Source organism: Punica granatum, chromosome 1 (genome assembly GCF_007655135.1).
Source record: "Punica granatum isolate Tunisia-2019 chromosome 1, ASM765513v2, whole genome shotgun sequence".
Lineage (NCBI taxonomy): Eukaryota > Viridiplantae > Streptophyta > Magnoliopsida > Myrtales > Lythraceae > Punica > Punica granatum.
In genome coordinates this window covers 5,069,624-5,090,702 of record NC_045127.1, presented here as the reverse complement: position 1 = coordinate 5,090,702, position 21,079 = coordinate 5,069,624, and the positions used below count along the sequence as shown (strand labels likewise).

Sequence of the window (21,079 nt, the reverse complement as noted above, 5' to 3'; positions counted from 1 at the left end):
GAACTCCGGAACTTCTGCAGTTCGTGGCTGGTGGGGTGAGTTCGATCGGACAGGACATTGTGTGTTTGATTTTTGAAAAAATTTCAACTCTACTTATCTTCAATTCAATAACATAATCATTACTTTTTCCATTTTTTTAAAAAAATTAATCATTCAATTCAATTTTTAATATTAAATTCTTTCAACTATTCATTATTTTTTTCACAATTCAACAACACATTCATTACTTAATCATTACTTTCTCTCGACTATTCATTACTTTTTTACACTTTTTCTCATAATTCAACAATACAATTATTACAAACTAATTAAAATCAAAACTCATATCAACTCAACTAAAAAACCAATCACATTAGAAACTCATGAGGAGAATCTGTTACTGGTGTACCAAATTTGAACTGCAAATTAGAAACTCAGGCTGCTGCAAACCCGAGATTGAAAAGTGATCGAGATCCCGAAGGATTGTCATGGATATAGATATAAACATATCATGTAGTTCTATCCCTGGGCTCTGGCATTGAGAATTTGATGCCGTTCTCGGTATTCCGGACAGGATATCGGGCAAAGTCACAAAAACTAGATGCTCAACAGTTCAGAAACTGACGCGGATTTATAACTGCCTACTCCTGAAAAGTCATACAAGGAACCTCCTATTTCCTAAAACAGAGTCAGGCGTTTCCTTTCGGAAAAGAATGAACCTAATATCAAATGTGGTTTGATAGATGAGAGTCGGCCATCCCTTTCAGCAACCATGATCCCTGAAATATAGGACAGCAGAGGCAATTATTCAGAAACAATTTGTAGAATATATGAGCTCTTTTGGTGTATTGACAGTACTCACTACCTTTCCCGTGGAAGTGAAATTCCATCGCGTCATTATCGAATATATTCAGACTAGCCAGATTTCTATAGATTAGAAGAATCCCAGCTTGCATAAACGGCCCCTACAATCTTCTCATGCAGAGTGGACCCACAGCATACAATTATCCCCCGGTCTAGACCCTCCAAGAAGACACCCCTCGAGAAATCCAATGGCCGCCCACCTGCATCAGTCACCACCCCGCCTGCTTCCTGTACAATCACCACTCCCGCTGCATGGTCCCATATCTTTTCCTTGTAACCACACCTCGCAAACTTCATGAAGACCTCTGCATCTCCCCGAGCTATGGCTGCATACTTCACCATGCTATAGACACGAAGGGGCTGCTTCCTGTCGATTAGAGGGTACAAAAGTAATTCGGGTATCAAGCACTTAATCGAGAATCCAATAGATTTGGGTTGGTGAAAGGTTCTAGTGTTCTGTTATCTAGTATTAAGAATGCATTAGAATTCCTTTCTTTGACAATAAGTTTTCAGCAAACAGCCTGAATTATTATTTTTAGCGAGGAAACGACCTTTATAGCCAAAATAGACAATTAATTTGTGGATTCCAAGAAAAGGAAATTGAAAAGCTCGGATCAGTAGTTCTAGAGCCATTATATGAGGCCAAACTATTGGAAAACCAAGGCTGCACCAATCTACAATTTGAAACAGAAACAGGGTGGAACACAACATACCTAAGACCAACAGTATGAGCAAGTCCTGCTGTAAAGGTCTGGTTTGAATTGGCCTTCTCGACTGGCTCGCAGAAAGTTGCCATTGCCGGATCATCGACAGAAGAAACCCTAATGAGTTTAGCCTCATAAGGCCATTCAACCTGCACATCTTGAGGAACTAGGGGTTGCATCCAAGCCTTCCCACTACCTCTTTTAGCATACATCACACATCCCTTCTCCCAGAGATCATAAGATCCCGAAGTCAACTTCGATTGGTTCTGATGTGGCTGATGATGATAGCTCAACAGTTCTTTGTTCAACGGGTAGTTGGGGCACCCAAGAACTCCAAGAACAACTTGCCCGTCCTCGATTAAGGCTAGTGCAACTGCATACTGATTCCCCCGCACGAAACCCAAGGTTCCATCCACAGGGTCAAGGACCCAGAATCTTCCATGCGGGCCCCCATTAGCATTGCATCGCCTAATGGCCTCGAGGACTTCTGAAGTGCCGAGGGGTTTAATGGGTTTGTGGAGGCCGAGTTTGGATGCTCCATCTAAGCACTCATTTACTACCTCCACCACTGAAGACAGCAACTTGACCGAACTGGGATCAGAAAGAGCACAGACATCTTCCTCGGCAACAAGGGAAACGTTCTGACTGCCAAAGGATTCTGATAGCAACCAGCTGACAATTGCTTGGACACCCCAGTCTTCGCAGCAATAGTCAATAAGAAGAACTATTCAGTATGTTCATCTTCAACTCTAAAACTCAAAATGCACAGATTGTTGAAATAACAATTAATAACTTAACCTAGATAGCTATATATGGTACTTCACTGCAAATGCACTCCTGCCCTCCAGAGTGTAAGATAAGCCCCATCTCTCCATAGCAAATCTAGACTCTATGTGCGAACTCAACAATCGACTCTTTACATTACTCAATCAGGACACACTGAAGCACATCAGTAGCTGGTCGTCATCATAAGAAGTTAGAAATACTATCACATAAATACTTCTGATGATCGATGCAATGAACAGTTGAATCAAAATTCACACGGCAGAAATTAGCTAGAACTAAAATTCAGCGATCTTCTTAAAGGCAGAAAGGGCTAGACCCAATAGACCATGAAATGAGGGATAAGACTTTGTCCATCTTTAGCAGAGCTATGAGGTTTATATATTGTTAATATATATGTGGAGTTTGTCTAAATAATATATCAATCAGGTTGCTATAAAATAATTGAAGAGGGTGATAGGTGACCACGTTGAATCATATCAGTATAACGCCACGATTTACAAGTCAAAGATCTCCCATAAATTTTGCCTAACATGTCCTTGCCTAATCATTGGAATTCTTCCCCAAAATTTATTCTCTCAAATACATTCGGAATCCCGATACTCAGTCGAGTCTACACTCGCTAATGTCAGTCACATAACCATGAATTACCTCTTCGTTACATTTATCACAATACCCCTAAGAACAATCGGCTAAGCTCTGTGATGAACGATCAAACGAAGATCCGTGAGAGGCCAATCTCAACAAGAGAGGCCTATCAGCAGCAGCAAACGCAATGCACCCAGCAAGATAGGATGACACTTTATCTGCCCCTTCCCGCTCAAATTAATTGCGCTAACTTTACTTTCGCCGGGTAACAACGGAAACGTAAACCGAATGCAATCAAACATATGGGAAACAATCATTTCGATTTTGAACAGCGATTCCACTCAACATCATTTGCATTCTCGCAGCCAAAGCCAACAACCTGGGAGTCACAGGATACCTGCTACGGTGACGGGAGAATCGTCGTCCTTGGACAGGACAGCGTCTCCAGCCGCGGAGGAGAGCAGCCTCCGTTGCACCCTCTGGCAGAGCGAACAGGCCACGTGGACGGCCTTCACGGCCACATCCAATTCCTGCGCGAACCTCTCGTCCATGGAGGTTCCTTCACACAAGCAGATTCAGAAGAGCGAACAGAAATGGGACCGCTCCGTTCTATCTACCTCTCAGGCGAGTGAACTCCCGCGACTGCAATCGTGCATGACAACGACCGACGACCCAACGAAGCTGGTGTTACGGCGAGCTCGGCTTCTGGTTTTGCGTGAAAGAATCACATTTTCCGACGCAATGAGGCTTCGGTCGGGGGCAGATGTCGGGCAGATGGAGAAAGGTTTCGTTTGGTTTTCGGGCTTTGGAACGAAAGTTCAGAAAAGGCAGCCGCGGGGCACCGTACGGACATTAGTATTTATTCAATTGTTTATTTTAATTGAAATGAAAATGTATTCTCTCTCTCTCTCTCTCTCTGAGGAAGGGTAGCTTTGAACACAAGGAAGGTTTTACAATATATGCACGCGATCCCATAATGGATACATATATGTGTTATAATAATTTCCCAATCAATGAATTATCTATCTATATATTAAGATTAAGATTAAGTTACTAAAAGAGAGAAAGTTATTAGGTGATCTTACCTCGCTATGTGGCGTAAGGAAATACCAATTAAATTGCATGAATTATAGGCTTTGTGTTAATCACTCAACATAATTGTCATAATTATTCTTCATTAAATAATTTTTATTGGTTTTTCCTCACTACATCATTTAAGATAAGATCATCTAAAATTTTTTCACTAAAGGAGGGTTCCAAGGAGCCATATGTCAATCATAAAAATTTTACAATAAACTATTCTAAAACATATTTTTCTTTTCTTTGTTCACAATTAAAAATAAGAAGAAAAAACTTTTTAATTGGCTTGGTAGTATAACATATGTATATATATAAAATAAAAAATATTGATTATATAATAGAGTCTTTGAGAGGAACATGTTTCTTTATTATTACATATCTATCTATCCATCTATCTATCTATACATTAAGCAAAACGAGAATTACCATCATTTAGCCATGTGTTAAGCATAAAAAATTTACAATAATATATTTAAAACTCATTTATCTTTTCTTTGTTCACAATTAAAAAGAAAAAGGAAAAATACTTTTCCAAATGGTTAGATAGTATGGTACATGTGTATATATATAAACTAAAGAATATTCATAATATAGTAGAGTCTTCAAGGGGAACATCTTTCCTTATTGTTACGCTCTAAATAATAGTCAATACAAACGTTTCAAATATATTTCATGACTTTCAGTATTTCTTTCACTAAAAATAAGTTTTTCAACTTATACAATATTATTTTTATTTGTGTTTATACCAAGACAAATATTTTTATAAAAATATTTATTATTTTTTTATTTTTCATTTGGTTTTGTATTTTCAATTTTCTAAATTTCACCATCTTTTATAAAAATTCTTTTATAAGGAATTATATTTTACTCTGATATATTAATATGGCTCTATATTGTCATTGATTACTCGAAATTTTGTTAGAAATAACAATATCATTAAATTTATACACATTATTATATTATTATAATTAGAAGTATGTGTAATTTTTATTAATATGATAGTAATAAAAATAATAAAATCTAAAAATTATTGTTGAGACATGTGCATCGTGCGGATGAATTAATATAGTACTATATAAAAGCGGAGAAGCGATCAAAGAGGATGTTGTGTAGTGGCGTACATTTTTCATCTAATAATCAAGGCGTTTCATATTTGATATTCGAGTGAAATTATATATGCCAATTTATTAGATGTTTATATATTTTTTATTTTATTGTATTGGGTCATGGGCTTTCCTTATAAAAAAAAAAAGGAGAAGCAAAAAGATGATATGCCATATTATTATATTACATCATCCAAATTATGAAATTCTCAACATCCACAATAAATTGTCCTTCCAACTCCAATTCAGTGAATTTTTACAATATTTTGTTTGTGCTATATACATTCGACATGATATATTAGATACTACAGTTATTTGTCCATGTCATTTTAATATATGTTCAGTTTTCTTTTGAAAATTTTAAAAAAATTCTTGATAATTAAAAAGAACTCTTCGAAATATATGACATTTTTCAAGTTTAACATGTCAAATGCATATGAATATTACTCTTTTTCGTGATTTTATCGCTCACCATAATTTTTTCCAATGCCCTAACTGCTACACGACTATACAAAATCTCACTCAAAATTTATGTGTTTATTACGTCTGTATGTTCAAGTATATAAACATACTTTTTCGTTTTTATATGTCTTAATTATTCACTTCCATCTATATTAAAATTACCACGCAACGCTTGGTGTCAAAAAATTATTTAATTAAGTTGTTGCTCCCTTGAATCCAAGACATCATCCCCTGCTTTTATGTAATATGGGGTAAACACTGCTGAGATATTTTCATTCGTGAATTTTGATAGCCACCGTTCTCGTGACTGCAACAACAAAATTCTAATGAAACATCCCTCAATTCCGCGTGTAAAGGAACCTTCGGCTTCTTTAGTCTTACGATTTGCCCATTCATTAAGCCCTTTATCTTCAAACGTATGCATGGATTTCACAGCCTCCCGTCTCATCCATGATACGTTACGATAGAAGGTAATGAGTTTTAAAAGGTTATTACCTGCATTTTTTCCGAATCATAAGAGTATACACCTCGGGCTCGGAGAAGGAGCTCATTAATTTGCTCGATACGGGTTCTTCCTTGCATAAGAATAAGTCTGAGACTTTTCATAACAAAAAACGATCTTCGACGTGGTACATCAGACATCGCAATCGCATGTTGCACTCTGCAAGTCTGCATGCGGATCCTGCAATTACGTGGGCCGCCCTTTAGTTGAATCGACCTGGGCTTCAATTCGGCCCAATCCTCGAACGAACATGGGCCCAGCCCATCACCATACGAAACCTGGAAGAGAAATCTGCTATCTGGATGACATCATCTACGTGGAATTTTGCGAGACAGCTAAAGGCATGCAGCCACGTGTTCTGTCGCTTTCCGTCACGACTTGAACTTAATTTGGCAATTGCAAACATTTTCGGTTGTTTAAATTATTACGAACTTCCCTTCGTTTCCTGCCCAATTGCCAAAACTTGAATAATTCACATTCATCGAGTTAAAAGAAAAGACATTGAACCGAGACCATAAGGTGGAAGCAATAGTGGACACAGCAGGTCTAACGACAAGAAGCTTCATCGCGTCGTGATGCAAACGTAATAATTCTGATGACTGTTAACAGTCAAAATCAAAAAGAATTTACGTTTTCACCGATTTTTCTTTAACGTTTAGGTAGAAAACTTCCAAAAGGCTTAGGTAGGGGGAGGTGGAAGAATATGATCAATTTGTGTATACTTTGGTTGACTTTGAAAAGGGAAAAGCGGTTCCTTTGGAGGTAATCGAAGATTACCGCGGATAGGAAAAAAGAGAAACTGGTTTGTTTAACGAATGAATTTTTTTTAAAACTTTACTCTACCTCACTCCATTTCAATATAAATAATTATATTTATTTAAAATTATAATAATTATATTGTTAAATTATGAGAAAAATGAGAAAAAATAATGAATAGTTGAAAGAAATTGTGTTGTTGAATTGCGGAAAAAATAATGAATTATTGAGAGATTTTAATATTAAAGATTGAATTGAATAGTGTTAAGATTAAAAAAAAAGTAATAATTATGTTATTAAATATGAAGATTAATCGGATAAAGTTTTAAAAAAAATTATTTGCTAAACAACTCCGTTTTGGACGTGTTGGTAGGTCCAGTGTGAATGGGCCCCCACCTCCACCTCTTCTTCTTCTTGAACCACCAAATCCGTCCACGAGAGGTCCGACTTTTGTGAGGTGAAGTGATGATGTCTAATAAGAAGCAATGAAGAGTAAGAACTCTCGGCGGCCCGGTAATCACGACGTGTGGTACAATCAACGAATTTCAAAATATAATGAAAATATTTCATAATCGAGGCCAAATCAGCACCCGAGCAAGAATTAATATTAGTTAATAGCCCATAATACATGATGATTTACAAAAAAAATAAAAATAAAATACATTGAAATTTGTTTATTAGAGTTTGGTATATCATTTTTGTTGTCCTGGACTATAGGTTAATTTTATCATCGTTATAAATAACTGAATGCATATTACGGAACTCACGTCCCCTTAATGTTAGCATTGTGCGATTCATACTACAACTAATTGCATCCTAGACATCGTCCGGGCGGACTTCCGAAACTTGCGACGCCGCAAGATGAGGCGTGTCACCTATTATGGATAATGGACAAATAATATCCAGCTTTAGAAACACGTCTAAGACTAAGACCTTTGGTTAGTACTCTCGGATCAACTTAATGATGATAGAATAATTACTCTTTTTTTTGGAAAATAATAAAATTTGAATTGTTTTTTTGGAAGCTAATTAAAAATCAGATTCGATGGCGACTTTAAAGGCTGGTGGCCATGTGCTGCTGTGCGGCGGTTATTAGAAAAATGTTCTTTGTTCCTTCCACTGATTAACGTGCACTTTAACGACCGTTAGTTTCAGATTCCCCTAACTATGTAAAAACCTCCCGAGTCAATGAGAATTTCCCTTGCGGCGCCCCCCCCCCCCCCCCCCCCCCCCCCAAAAAAAGGACAATTTCCCTTGAAATAAAATGAAGTTTTCATGTTTTTTAATTTTTATGCTGAATTTTAAAATATATAACAGCTGTATAATACCAATACACTCAAATAATCATAAAAACGATACGAAAAATATTTGCTTGATTAAAACAACATGACTTTATGATATGCAAGTGGACATCGAGAGGTAATTAAAGACTAATGCAAAACCACTAGGGACCCAAGCCTCTCATGTGAACATAAAAGAGTAAGCTTGCATTTGGTTTTCGAGTTTGATAATGATCCAATTGAACTTGATTTTGTGCTGTGATTGCAAGTATTGATAATATATATTAATGTGTGGGAATATATATATATATGTGAAAGTATATGAAAATTATATTATTAAAAAATTATTATCCACATATAGATGTAAAAGTATATGGAAAATTTATTATTAAAAAATTGATATAAAAATGATTAGAAAAAAAGTGAAAAAGGTAAAAAAAAAATGTAAAGATCGTGTTGAATTTGTAAACAAAATAGTTTAGTTGGGTTGAGTAAGATATTTTACTCAAAAACCAGATGAAACTTAAAATAGTATGTACATGTTTGGCCCGACGAAGCAAACGATCCTAATTTATACATCAACTTCTTAATCAAAGAAAGAAAGTGATGCTTAATTTAGAGAGATGATATGGTATAATAATACTTGCGATGACTCCCTTTCTATTAAATGAAATAAATATATTGCACGTCATTCTTTGTCGTGCGTATATGCACAAAATAACTATGATCTTTTTAAACATGTTCAAATAAGGTTGTAATTCTTTTTAATATGTTAAATCACTTTCGCGACCAAAGATAAATATTTTAGTGAATTTATTCCATAATGATTGTAACAATTTTTCATATAACATGTAGGGTATTCGCAATAAAAACATGTCCTCTAAACTCATCACAATAATCCCTTAGCAGCATCGTTCATACGTCAATAAAGAGAGTGAAAATCAGAGTGAACGACGTTGAAGTAGCATCAAAATGTAAAAAATGTTTCAACTTGAATGTATTATCGGTATAGAGTTGCTGTCGAAATTGATCAACAAGGCGAGTACTGTCAACCATATTATAGGCTACTTTCTTTACAGCTTCACTCCTTTTCCTTACTAGCTTCAATCAACCGAGAGCGACTGGCGCCATGAAGCACGGAGAGCAGAAAGACCTCACCAAACAGTCCCTACCAGGCACAGTTCCGTCAATAAACGCCGTCAAATCTGGACCTCCCCTCTCCGCCAATTGCAGCCTCAAAATCTCAAAGCCGCGTGAAAGCGGGACCCGCCGATCGTTTTGGTCCCAGCAGGAACCATTCCCTTTCTATGATTTATCATTAAACCCAACAATTAAACCGGCAGACACCCAGAAAAAAAAAAAAAAAAAAGAAAAAAAGATGACAACAGACGATTTCGGTGATCTTACCTCATGGCACAATTTAAGAATTCACCTTGGTAAAGATTTTGACGCTTTTGTTTTTCAAGGACAAGATGATGATTTTTTTAACTACTTTCACGCATTTCCAAGGGGAGCAAAGAAACAAGATTAAAAGAAGATTGGGCTCTTTGTTTTTTTTTGTTTTTGGTTTGGTTTGGTTTATTGATGGGAAGATTGGAAAAATGGTTGAATAATAGTAATAAGAGCAAGACCAGCCGGGCACGGAGGTGAGCAGTGTGCTGCACTTTCATGGCGTCTTCCCTTCGGTTACCATCATTCCTATCTTTACAGAAATACTGATGAAGGACGAACGGAAGAAATAGAAATTATTTATGTCTAATGAATGAAGCTCTTATTTATTAAAAATAAAATTAAAAAAAGGAACTTTTCAATTCATATTTCACCAACGCTCTCCTCCTTCTTCCCTTTCTGTAGGGTCCTCGTTTCATCTACTGTCGATGACAGCCTATTCAGACAGCCTGGAAAAAAGGGTCCCTGTCGCCACACTAAAAGGCTCTGTCTCCGATGTTCTCCCATTGTGAGCTAACTGGGTTCTTTGCTCCCTCTCTCCCTCCCACCCTCTCCTCTGTGTACCGTCGGACCCTTGGGGCATTTACTCATCTGTTAGCGGTAAGTCACCGTCAAAGAACTCTGTTGGTCTTTCTGCATTCCATTTGTGTCGAGCGCAGCTGAATACTGTCGCAGCTCTGAGCTAAAGTCTGTCCCTTTAACATTGTCCTCGTTGGGATGCTCCGGTGTTTGGCCGGCCCTTCTCGGTTTCCGAGTGTTTCATGCAAATGCTTTAGAAGCCTTTCTTGATGGGCTTCTGGCATTGGCTTGAGATAGATCTCTGGAGGGCATTGTAAATTTCAGTGCTTAATTAGCAATTTTTTTAGTTTTTGTACAATTTGGGATTTTGCAGATCTTTGTTGGGTTGGTATTTTGTCGAGTGAGTTGCAGTTTCCAGCGAGTGAGGAGTTGGGGGGTCAGTTCTGTATTAGCTCAGTGCGTCTTTCGGATTAGATAGACATGGTGAAGATGAAATCAGGGGAGTGGTGGTTCGCAGCTCTTGCTGTTCTTCTGTTCGGTTTTATGTCTCTGAGTTGCAATGCTGCCTTCGCTCCTGTTGATAACTACCTTGTTGCCTGCGGCTCTTCTCAAAACATCACCTTCCAAGACCGAACTTTTGTTCCCGATTCCGTCCAGTCCTCGCCTGTGCTGAAATCCGGGACTTCCACTCCCAAACGCTCCAACTCTGCTGTCCCGTCTCCTCTTTACCAGTCAGCCCGGATTTTCTCGGGCACGGCTTCCTATAAATTCAACATTGAGCAAGAGGGCCGCCATTGGGTCCGCCTCTACTTCCATCCGATCCCAAACGCAGGTCAAGATTTGGCCTCTGCCCCAATCACTGTCATGACGGATGAGTTTGTACTCTTGAACAACTTCACTTTCAAGAACTACAATGGCTCGTACTTGTTTAAAGAGTACACGGTCAATGTGACCTCAAGTTCTCTCACTCTGACTTTCATCCCCTTGAATGGCTCGGTCTCTTTTGTGAATGCAATTGAGGTTGTCTCAATTCCCGACATCTTGATTTCTGATCAAGCAATGGCCCTGAACCCGTCTGCGCATTTTAGTGGCATTTCGAAGCTCGCCCTCGAGACAGTTTATAGGTTAAACATGGGAGGTCCTCTTCTCACTGCCCAGAATGATACTCTTGGGAGGACTTGGGAGAATGATGTGAAGTACCTCCATGTGAACAGCTCCGCAGTTAATGTCTCGGTGAATCCTTCTTCTATAAAATATCCTGTTACAGTTACTAATGAGATTGCCCCAAATTGGGTTTATGCCACAGCTGAAACTATGGGAGAGGCTAATGTGGCCAATGTGAACTTCAACATAACTTGGGTGTTTGAGGTTGATCCAGATTTCATGTACTTTGTTCGGGTCCATTTCTGCGATATAGTGAGCAAGTCTCTCAACAATCTCGTGTTCAACCTCTTCGTGAATTCCGATATAGCCCTTGGGAGTCTTGATCTCTCAACCTCGACTGGTGATCTGGAGGTGCCCTACTATAGGGATTTCGTCACAAATACCTCGAGTGGGTCAACTACCATGACGGTAAGTGTGGGTCCAGACATGATGGCTGATATCACCGATGCGCTCATGAATGGGTTGGAAATCATGAAGATGAGCAATGAGGCTAAGAGCCTACATGGGCGCTTATCGGTGAAAAGTCTCCTTCCGGAGTCACAATCCAATAAGAAAAGGATTGCAATCATAGTTGGCTGTGCTGTTGGTGGATTATTAGTCCTGTTGGTTGTCTGTGGAATCTGTTACTGCTGCATAGTGTCGAAGAAGTCGAAGACTTCTCACCAGGGGCATCCATGGCTGCCGTTACCTTTATATGGAAACTCCCAGACAATGACCAAAATGTCCACAGCTTCCCAAAAGAGTGGGACAGCTAGCTGTATTTCATTGACTTCCACAAACTTCGGGAGGTTCTTTACGTTTCAGGAGATCCTTGATGCGACCAAGAAGTTTGATGAGAAACTTCTCCTTGGTGTCGGTGGGTTTGGGAGAGTGTATATAGGAACCCTTGAGGATGGTACAAGAGTGGCTGTTAAGAGAGGAAATCCTAGATCAGAGCAGGGCCTTGCAGAGTTCAGAACGGAGATTGAAATGCTCTCGAAGCTCCGCCACCGCCACCTTGTGTCCCTTATTGGGTACTGTGACGAGAGATCGGAGATGGTCCTTGTGTATGAGTATATGGCCAATGGGCCTCTCAGGAGCCACCTGTATGGCTCTGACCTGCCACCTCTCTCATGGAAGCAGAGGCTTGAGATCTGCATTGGGGCAGCGAGGGGGCTCCATTATCTCCACACTGGAGCAGCTCAGAGCATCATCCACCGTGATGTGAAGACCACCAACATCCTACTGGATGAGAACTTTGTTGCAAAGGTTGCTGACTTTGGACTTTCAAAAACGGGTCCTTCGCTTGATCAAACGCACGTCAGCACTGCAGTTAAGGGAAGCTTTGGGTACCTCGACCCCGAGTACTTCCGCAGGCAACAGCTGACAGAGAAATCAGACGTGTACTCCTTTGGCGTGGTCCTAATGGAGGTTCTCTGCACGAGGCCAGCCTTGAACCCCGTCCTCCCGAGGGAGCAGGTGAACATTGCTGAGTGGGCAATGAGTTGGCAGAAGAAGGGAATGTTGGACCAGATCATGGACCAGAACCTTGTTGGTAAAGTCAACCCTGCGTCACTGAAGAAGTTCGGGGAGACTGCCGAGAAATGTTTAGCTGAGCATGGAGTCGATAGGCCATCCATGGGAGATGTCCTGTGGAACCTCGAGTATGCTTTACAGCTTGAGGAGACATCCTCGGCCCTTGCAGAACCCGAGGATAACAGCACGAATCATATACCTGGGATCCAGCAGCTAGCTCCGCTGGAGCCATTTGATAACAGCGTGAGCATGATTGATGCTGGGAATTCGGCCACGGATGATGATGAGGCGGAGGATGCTGCCACAAGTGCTGTGTTCTCTCAGCTCGTGAATCCTCGCGGAAGATGACGAGGGAATAAATTGTTCAGCTTGTGACAGTCCTCCTGGCTCCAAGTTTGCTGATGGAGGTTATTTACCTTTTTATTTCGATATTTTGCTTGTTATGTTCATTTTACCCGATATGTTTCATCCTTTGTTATCATTTAGTATTTAATTCAGGTCAGTGTTGGGTGCTAATGGACCAATTGAGATGTTATACTATACAGAAAGATATCAACTTTTATACCTTTTTGTTCAACTGATAACTACATTGAATGAGACAATTGTTATATAATTGCTGCGCTGAAATTGACTTGGACCATTCGAGGTTCGATTTTCTATAAAATCTTCCGGTGCAATTTTCAGATATCTTAAAAGGGTCATTGAGAAAGATTCAAAAAGCAATTTTTTTTTGGTCCTAAGATTGGTTTCTGGTGGAGGAACAGTTACATGGCTGTCATGAAAATGAAAGCAGGAGCTCCAGAGTAGATTTTTCTATAATGCCATTTCATTATAAATAAGATACCATTTTTGTCCATTTCCTTACCATTTGACACTGACAATTTTATATACAATTGAATCACCCATCAACATGTCCTCATTAAACATTTCCATCAGAAAGACAAGTTTTTCTCTTCAAAATTCACAGTAGAAAAACATGAGAAAGGAATTGAAGAGACAGGCGAAAGTCGGTGTTGGGATTGAGCCCTTGTGGAAGTGTCTGAGCAAGGATCTGTGTTCTGTTTTGCCCAAAGTTGCCCCGAATCTGGTGGAAAGTGCAAAGGCTGTTGAAGGAGATGGAAGGCTTGGCACTGTTTTCCTCTTTACTTTTGGTTCAGGTGAGTCAGTTTTCTTTCGACTCCTTGTTTCCCCGGCAACCTGTGAAGCTTGTTTATGTGTGTGTAATACTAGTAAGGTGTTGAAGTCCTTGACCTCGATAAGTTATTGATTGAGGAACATGAATGGTGATTGATTGGACAAACTGTGCATTGACAATTGATATACCCTGTGCCTTCTTTTACTGTTTTATTATGGATAAAGATGAGGTGGGATCTACAGTACTTGCAGTATTTTTATGTATATACGAATGTGTTATTAGGTGTTCTAAGTATGAAGTACCAGAAGGAGAAGATTGATGATCTCAACAAACTGGTACATCGAATTGGGTTGCAGGTTGTAGAAGGAAGTCACCTTTAACCATGGATTCTGCTACTACAGAGCCACTTTCTAACTTTGTGCAGCTGCCCAGGTGGAGACTGCAGTTGATGTCTTGGAGTATGAGCTCAAACTAGAAAACGAAGATGATACTTCCTTGCGGTTGAAGATCATATCTTCTTCTCTTGCTTTCATCGAGTGCCTCGGAGATTATCTCTCCAAGCGGTGAAGCTTCAACGAGGATGTAGCGATCCTCATCCTGAGGATTCTCTAGTTCCAGCCTCATGATAACAGCGATAAACATAGTAAAGGGAGAGTGCTGATTTTATTTCATTGGTAAAGCTCATTTTATTATTCTTACAGTAATGAATCCGATTACCAGACAATTATCCTACTTTTACTTTTATCTCTTACAAAGTATGCCATGCCTGCCATGTCCGCCAGCAGCCCCATTGGCGCAATCTAAAGAACCGAAGTCCGCCAAAATGACGTCTCCAACTGGGTGAAGAAGCTGTCAGGGGAAAACCTGCAAAACGCACAATCCGCAGAGAAAAGCGAAGTTGTTCGGTACTTGTCTTCCCCTCCCAGGACCGGCACTCTCTGACCAGGCTTAGCAGGACTCTCAAAGTCGGGCCGGTATGTGCGGCCGAGTACTCCCTCGACCATAGGGGACAGGCCGAAGAACCGAAACTGCACCTCCAGGTGGACAAAGCAATTGCCAGACGGTATCTGATAGCTGTGAATTCGATCATCTTCTTTTGTCACGGGAACCACTTTGATGATAATTTCTGCCATGCTTTTGAGCGTCAAGATCACACTATTCCTCCTCGAAATTCTCTCAACCTTTATGTCGCCTCCCGGAGACATCCATGAAGAGAGTGGAACTTCGGGCAGGGCTAGTTCGGTCCTATCATGAGTGAACTTCAAGTGATCCGTTTCGTTATCCCATGTCGCCGACCTTATGGCTTCTACAGAGAAAGACTGAGAGTTAAAGAGAACTCCTAGTGCTTGAATCCACGTAAAATCACGGGGGCGACCAGGCGGTCTATGCCCGATGAACCGAGCATTGATTTGGATGGAGCGATCGGAGACTAAGCTGAAGTGCTCGTTGCTCTTGCCATGGAAGTAAAAGACACTGCCGTCTCCACCTACAAATCGGGGGTCATAGCAGGCTGATCCCAGGCCATTGCAGTTCGGAACACGATCTGAATCAAGAAATAAAATTCGAGTTCAATGTAAAAGTCATGAAAGACCGCTTATCAGAGAACAGATTAAGGAATGAGGATTTTACGCTGGCATTCAGCTTTGCAGGAGGGGGATTTGCAGTTGAGATAACAGACTTTAGCCTTAGTGTCGGTGGAGGTTGTGCTGGGGCACTGGCTCGGGCACCAGATCACCTTCCCGCGGCATCGGCTGGTTGTCGGGGCGAGGCAGACCAGAGCTTGCTGGGCAGCTTCAACCTGTAATATTACACCCCTGAAAGAGATAGTAAGCGTGAAGAAGATAAAGATAGTATTAAAGATTTCCATGGTTTCAATAGAGACAGAACCATAGAGTGTCCAAAGGCAAAATTGCTCTTTCCTTTTTATATATAAGGCCAACGAGATTAGTCTTAACTAATAAGTTGAGGGCACCTCGAAATTTCATGGAAGTAAATATGAAACGTCTAAGAATGCATTCATGCAGTTCCTTGTTCAACCATATTGGAGTAGGAAGATGGCAATAATATGGCAAGTTGGCTCTTCTCTCTCACGATTACTTCTCGGTGAGGTTAAACCATTGATCTTAAAAGCACGTGAAGCTAATTTCCTGGAAAGAGGGGGTTTCCGGGTAAATTGTCAACATTTTATCTTCGCCGTGACGAAAGTCGGGATCGTGTGCACGATACTAGAAACGATGCTCGAGAATGTGTATATTGAATTCGACCAACATGTTGTTTTTAAAGTGAAAATCCCAGGCTGTAAAAGACATCTCTTATACTTCACTTTTCTTTTTTTATTATTTCAATTAGATTTTGGGAAATTCTATGGTTATTTAGTTTAATGTTTTGCCCCGTATTTGTTTTCAAGATAAGAGTGCAATGCAGTCGAGGCTCAAGCTCTAACGTGCTTTAAAGTTTGACCAAGGTATGTTTTATTGGAAGTCAACGTACGGCCAATTGTGTATAAGTTTTGAGTCAAACTCTCTTTCATCAGGGACTATGGGAGTATTCTACGGTTGAGACGCGGATGGGCCTCATTTGCTCCGCCCCCGGTGCGATGCAAGGGCCGCCCATGAAACACAGGGGTTAGCAGTCATCGATTTAGATTGATATGGCAGTCATCGATTTAGATTGATATGAAAGGTTCAATTCGATATAGACATTCATTATTGAAAGACTATGCTTGAATGGGTCAATTGGAACTATTGGATTTTCGAATATCAAAGTGAATGTCGAGAATATGGGATACCTTGGAAGGGAGGTCGTAGCTCGACTCAAGCGTTCACCATTCCAATAATGGAAGTAGAAATCGTATCAGCCGTTGTCCACGAGGCACGGTCTATAACTCGATACGATCTGAATCGAGTCTTATAATTAGCTAGCAAAACACTGGCTCAAAGTTACCTGCTTTCAGGACGAACCTATTGATAAGGTGACATCAAATAAAAATAGGATAATTACATTAGTGGTTCAAAAAGTTTCACTAATGTATCAAGTTGGTTCAAAAAGTTTTTTTTGTTACTTGATAGTACAAAATGTTTCAAAAGTGTAACATAATAGTACAAACCGTCAAAACGCAACTTAATATATGAGTGAAACTTTTGAATAATTTTGTACGATCAAGTTGCAAAAATTTTTTTTTTAACCAATTGATACATTAGTGAAAATTTTTTGGTGGTAGTGTAATATACCCATAAAAATATGGCCTTGCTTGGTTGCGCCGTGGGCTGCATTCGGGCAAGTCGGGATTCAAGCAAGGGTTGGTCGGAATCTTCGGATTCCGTCTCGTCCTTGACGGAGGGTGTGGCCGCCGGCTGGCCGCCGCCGCCCCTCTCTCTCTCTCTCTCTCTCTCTCTCTCTCTCTCACTCCCTCAAAATTTAATCTTTCACTTCAAGAGGATTGAGTGTGGTCGCGGGGGAACTCCTCACTTCAGTCTGGTTGAAAATGGCGGTCTTATCCTGCACCTCCTATGCTTATCCCGTGAACCCACCTAGGCCTTCGAGGAAAGCAAATCCTCCCACCGTCCGTTCCACGTTACAGCTCTCAGCACCCACAACTAGCCATCACCATCTCCACAGCCCGTTCGTTCCAGAGGTACTGACAAACAAGCTCTGAACTCTGTAAACTACGCCTAGCATTTGTCTGTATCGTACTTTTGCTGATGAATTTGGCTAGCATAATGGAATGGAGTTGCATTTCTCAGTCTCGACTCATGTCTTTCTTTATCGGCTGAGACAGGTTGTGAAAGCTGTGGATTCCTTGCATTCCGAGTTCAGGGCTGTGGATAATTTGGTAGCACACAATACTGCCCGTGTTCTCAAAGCATTTCAGAATGCTCGGGTTGGATCTCATGTAAGCACATCGTCTTCATTTCTTTCTGGGAATAGAAGCTTCGGTTTTATTTCTGTGGATAGGCATGCTTTAGTTATGCATCTTGAAGCATACAAGACAATTTTTCCATATGAGGCATGCATGGCTAATGGCAATATGACATGATGACATCTTTAGTTGATCCCATGACTTTGTCACGAAGAAAGCCATGTTTCAGCATAGAATCATATGGGAATTCACGAGAGTTTACCCTTTTTGTGAAACCTCTCAGTTATATATTAAACTAAATATATCTCATTTTACATTGTTATATGCAGCACTTTGGAGGATCCACTGGCTACGGCCATGAAGAAGCAGGGGGACGTGGAGTGCTTGACCAGGTTTTCGCGGAAATTTTCGGGGCAGAATCTGCCATAGTTCGTTCACAGGTTCACAATATTAGTTTGATGTCTCCTTTCTTTTCATTTTTATATTTGCCTGCTTTCGATATACTTCATTTCATAGGTGTGATGTAGCCAGTATCTGTATCTCACATGGCTTGGACCTCAGATTTTCTCAGGTACTCATGCAATTACCTGCGCCCTGTTTGCTCTTCTGAGGCCTGGAGATGAGGTGAGGGCTAATGGATTAATTCATGTATATATTTTCTGAACAGTGAGTCGATGGTTAGGTATTCCTGCTGCTAATTTTTTGCGTCAATACTTCATTTCGTGCTGAAGTAGTTATCAGCTTTTGGCAGTTGCTGGTGCTCCATACGATACATTGGAGGAGGTAATTGGGAAGAGAGATTCTGATGGACTTGGTTCCCTGAGAGATTTTGGAGTGAAGTATCGAGAAGTTCCAGTATGTTACCACATTCTAGACCTTACTTTTAATCCTTTAATGTTCAACTGAATCTTGAAGCCACATTTTTCAGCTTGCTGAGGATGGTGGACTTGACTGGGACTCGCTTAAGGATGCTGTGGAACCTCACACTAAGTGTGCACTAATACAGAGATCATGTGGCTATTCATGGCGTAAAAGTTTGAGTGTCGAGGACATCGAGAGGGCTATACTGATGATAAAGGTAAAAAACAGATACTTGACAATGCAGGAAACTAAAATTCTCATGAACAGAGCCAATTTAGTTTCCAAGTAGGCGCATCCTTCTTGATAGTGTTCTGTCCTTTCCCCATCCGATGATGTGATGAGCAATTTATACTGTTTCAGAAGCACAATCCCCTCAAATCTGTATTTGAAATCCTATCCCCCATGACATATTGCTTGCAAACTTGTGTAGACACAAAACCCCAACTGCTTGATCATGGTGGACAATTGCTATGGTGAATTTGTTGAAAGTATCGAACCTCCAATGGTGGTAAGAGTTACATTATCTTCCTTTTTGGCTGTATTCCTTTTGAAGAGAAGAAACAAGCTGTTGATTGGGCCCACAGGGTGCTGATTTAATCGCGGGCAGTCTTATAAAAAATCCTGGTGGAACAATTGCACCTTGCGGTGGATATGTTGCTGGGAAAAATGCATTGGTAAATGCTGCAGCTGCTCGTCTCTCTGCCCCTGGGCTTGGAGTTGATTGTGGGTCCACACCTGGAGATATCATGCGTGCATTTTTTCAGGGATTGTTTCTTTCACCACAAATGGTCGGGGAGGCAATCAAGGTAATGATCTGGGCTTTTTTTAAAAAAAAAAATTATTTCAATTGTACAAGGAAATTTGATTTTTTGGTCCTTTGTTTCTTTTTGCTTCCTATTATCTTATTTTTGCTTCAAACCATGAGGTTCAGGTATTTTGTTATGTGCTTTGTAGGGAAGCCTTCTCATAGCCGAAGTCATGCAATCGAAAGGGTATAAGGTGCAGCCATGGCCTCGTGCTCCTCGCCATGATACTGTACAGGTTTGTCTCCTCAGCATAAATTAATTTGTCCATTTTCAGATGGACTGGGGATGTTTTAAAAGTTGCAAGAACTTTCACAGATTTTGTGCTTATATTGCAACCATCTTTTTATGTGCTTCTTTGATTCACTGAAAACTTTATTTAGCTTTGCTGTACTCTCGAGTTTGATGTTCATATGCTTTGTTATTCGGTCACATGCAGTGCTGTGAGAACAAATTGTTTATTCTTTCCAATAATTATGCAAGCACGCATTTTTGTTGGGAAGATTAATTGGGGGATAGAAAGTACAAGCTGTGAATCTGACTGCTTTTGTAATAATTCTCAGGCAGTGGAACTTGGAACTCGGGAGCGGCTTCTTGCCTTCTGTGAGGCTGTTCAACGAAGCTCCCCTGTCTCATCATTCACTAAACCAGTGGCAGGAGCCACTCCAGGTTATGCCTCAGAGGTCTGTTCATTAGGACATATTTCCATTTAAGCAATGATTGGTTGATCAAGTTGTCTAGACTTGATCATATTGTGAGTTTGGTTCTGGACTTTATGACTCTCGCGGTTTCCTTTATCAGGTGATCTTTGCTGATGGAACCTTCATAGATGGGAGCACGAGTGAGCTCTCCTGTGACGGGCCACTAAGAGAGCCATTTGCTGTTTTTTGTCAGGTCATCGTCGATTTTCTTGAGTGTCTGTTAATATGTGGGGAAAAATTTGCCAATTCCTTTGAATATAATTGGTTTGGTGCTCCTGGATACGATTCATGCTGATCAAATTCTTCAATGCAGGGCGGGACCCATTGGACCCAGTGGGGACTAGTTCTCGGAGAAATTCTTAAAGTTATTTGATCTTTACTGGTTCATGAGGGCTTCCACTTCCATTGCAATGCTTCTCAGCTTTCATCCGCTGAAGATATGAATCGAGAGAATGCAGAATAATACCAGCAAGGTATGACTATATTGATAACTGTGTATCATTTGTATTTGTGCTCACTGATTTAGAGTGTACCGAAAAGATCTCGGTGTCCACTATGAACTATATGCTGTCAAAGTTGAAATCTTTCTTTCAGAACTTTCTCAGACATAACCAGGATGGAGTTTCTCACTCGGCGACTCATGGAAGGAAATTAGCAATGGGCACCTCGGAGATCCATGACGAGAGGTCCAATGCCGGTTGCAAAACGAGGAAGATACTCGGAACTTCCAAAAGCTTCTCTTGTAGGAGATTTTGATTAGTTATGGTGCAAATTCTATAGTACAGTAGTATAAGTCTAACCTTCAGAATGTATGAAATTCTTATTGGCCAAAAGAGCGAAAAGGCCGGCAACCCCTATCTATGTAGTACTCTGTTTCTTAACAACACTAGACAAAGCTTGTCTGAGCAAGAAAATATCATATCTTTGACTGGCTTCTTCACCAAAAACTCAAACATCAATGGAAGAACACGA

The 21,079-nt window shown here is 40.3% G+C and overlaps 5 protein-coding genes across 6 annotated transcripts; 3 read left to right on the top strand and 2 right to left on the bottom strand.

Annotated features, from left to right (window-relative positions):
- Positions 1-326: 326 nt before the first annotated feature.
- LOC116215937 (PAP-specific phosphatase HAL2-like) lies at positions 327-3,778 on the bottom strand. Its single transcript, XM_031551767.1, has 4 exons — positions 3,316-3,778; positions 1,557-2,244; positions 845-1,210; positions 327-758 (listed from the first exon to the last, which is right to left on the bottom strand). Exons 1-3 carry the CDS (start codon positions 3,467-3,469, stop codon positions 907-909), a joined length of 1,146 nt encoding a protein of 381 aa, XP_031407627.1. The 5' UTR covers positions 3,470-3,778; the 3' UTR covers positions 327-758; positions 845-906.
- Positions 3,779-9,902: 6,124 nt separating this feature from the next.
- Positions 9,903-13,312, top strand: LOC116215887 (receptor-like protein kinase THESEUS 1). Its single transcript, XM_031551701.1, has 2 exons — positions 9,903-10,150; positions 10,443-13,312. Exon 2 carries the CDS (start codon positions 10,550-10,552, stop codon positions 13,094-13,096), a length of 2,547 nt encoding a protein of 848 aa, XP_031407561.1. The 5' UTR covers positions 9,903-10,150; positions 10,443-10,549; the 3' UTR covers positions 13,097-13,312.
- Positions 13,313-13,471: 159 nt separating this feature from the next.
- LOC116215984 (phytohormone-binding protein-like) lies at positions 13,472-14,479 on the top strand. Of its 2 annotated transcripts, XM_031551848.1 has the most exons (3): positions 13,472-13,905; positions 14,166-14,239; positions 14,316-14,479. In XM_031551848.1, the coding sequence occupies exons 1-3, from the start codon at positions 13,725-13,727 to the stop codon at positions 14,448-14,450; spliced, it is 390 nt and encodes a 129-aa protein (XP_031407708.1). In that variant the 5' UTR covers positions 13,472-13,724; the 3' UTR covers positions 14,451-14,479. The 2 variants fall into 2 exon arrangements, with proteins under 2 accessions (XP_031407708.1, XP_031407715.1); XM_031551855.1 differs by lacking the exon at positions 14,166-14,239 and having other exon boundaries at positions 14,308-14,479.
- A 45-nt stretch (positions 14,480-14,524) lies between these two features.
- On the bottom strand, positions 14,525-15,811 carry LOC116215975. The gene is made up of 2 exons (XM_031551819.1): positions 15,513-15,811; positions 14,525-15,426 (listed from the first exon to the last, which is right to left on the bottom strand). Exons 1-2 carry the CDS (start codon positions 15,748-15,750, stop codon positions 14,684-14,686), a joined length of 981 nt encoding a protein of 326 aa, XP_031407679.1. The 5' UTR covers positions 15,751-15,811; the 3' UTR covers positions 14,525-14,683.
- Positions 15,812-17,129: 1,318 nt separating this feature from the next.
- On the top strand, positions 17,130-21,045 carry LOC116215922 (uncharacterized protein YnbB-like). The gene is given in 13 exon segments (XM_031551741.1): positions 17,130-17,517; positions 17,662-17,775; positions 18,072-18,265; positions 18,267-18,366; positions 18,484-18,597; positions 18,671-18,820; positions 19,034-19,111; positions 19,188-19,409; positions 19,558-19,644; positions 19,970-20,089; positions 20,208-20,300; positions 20,421-20,580; positions 20,702-21,045. Coding segments are annotated over 12 exon segments (1,482 nt in total). The 5' UTR covers positions 17,130-17,367; the 3' UTR covers positions 20,481-20,580; positions 20,702-21,045.
- Positions 21,046-21,079: the final 34 nt, after the last annotated feature.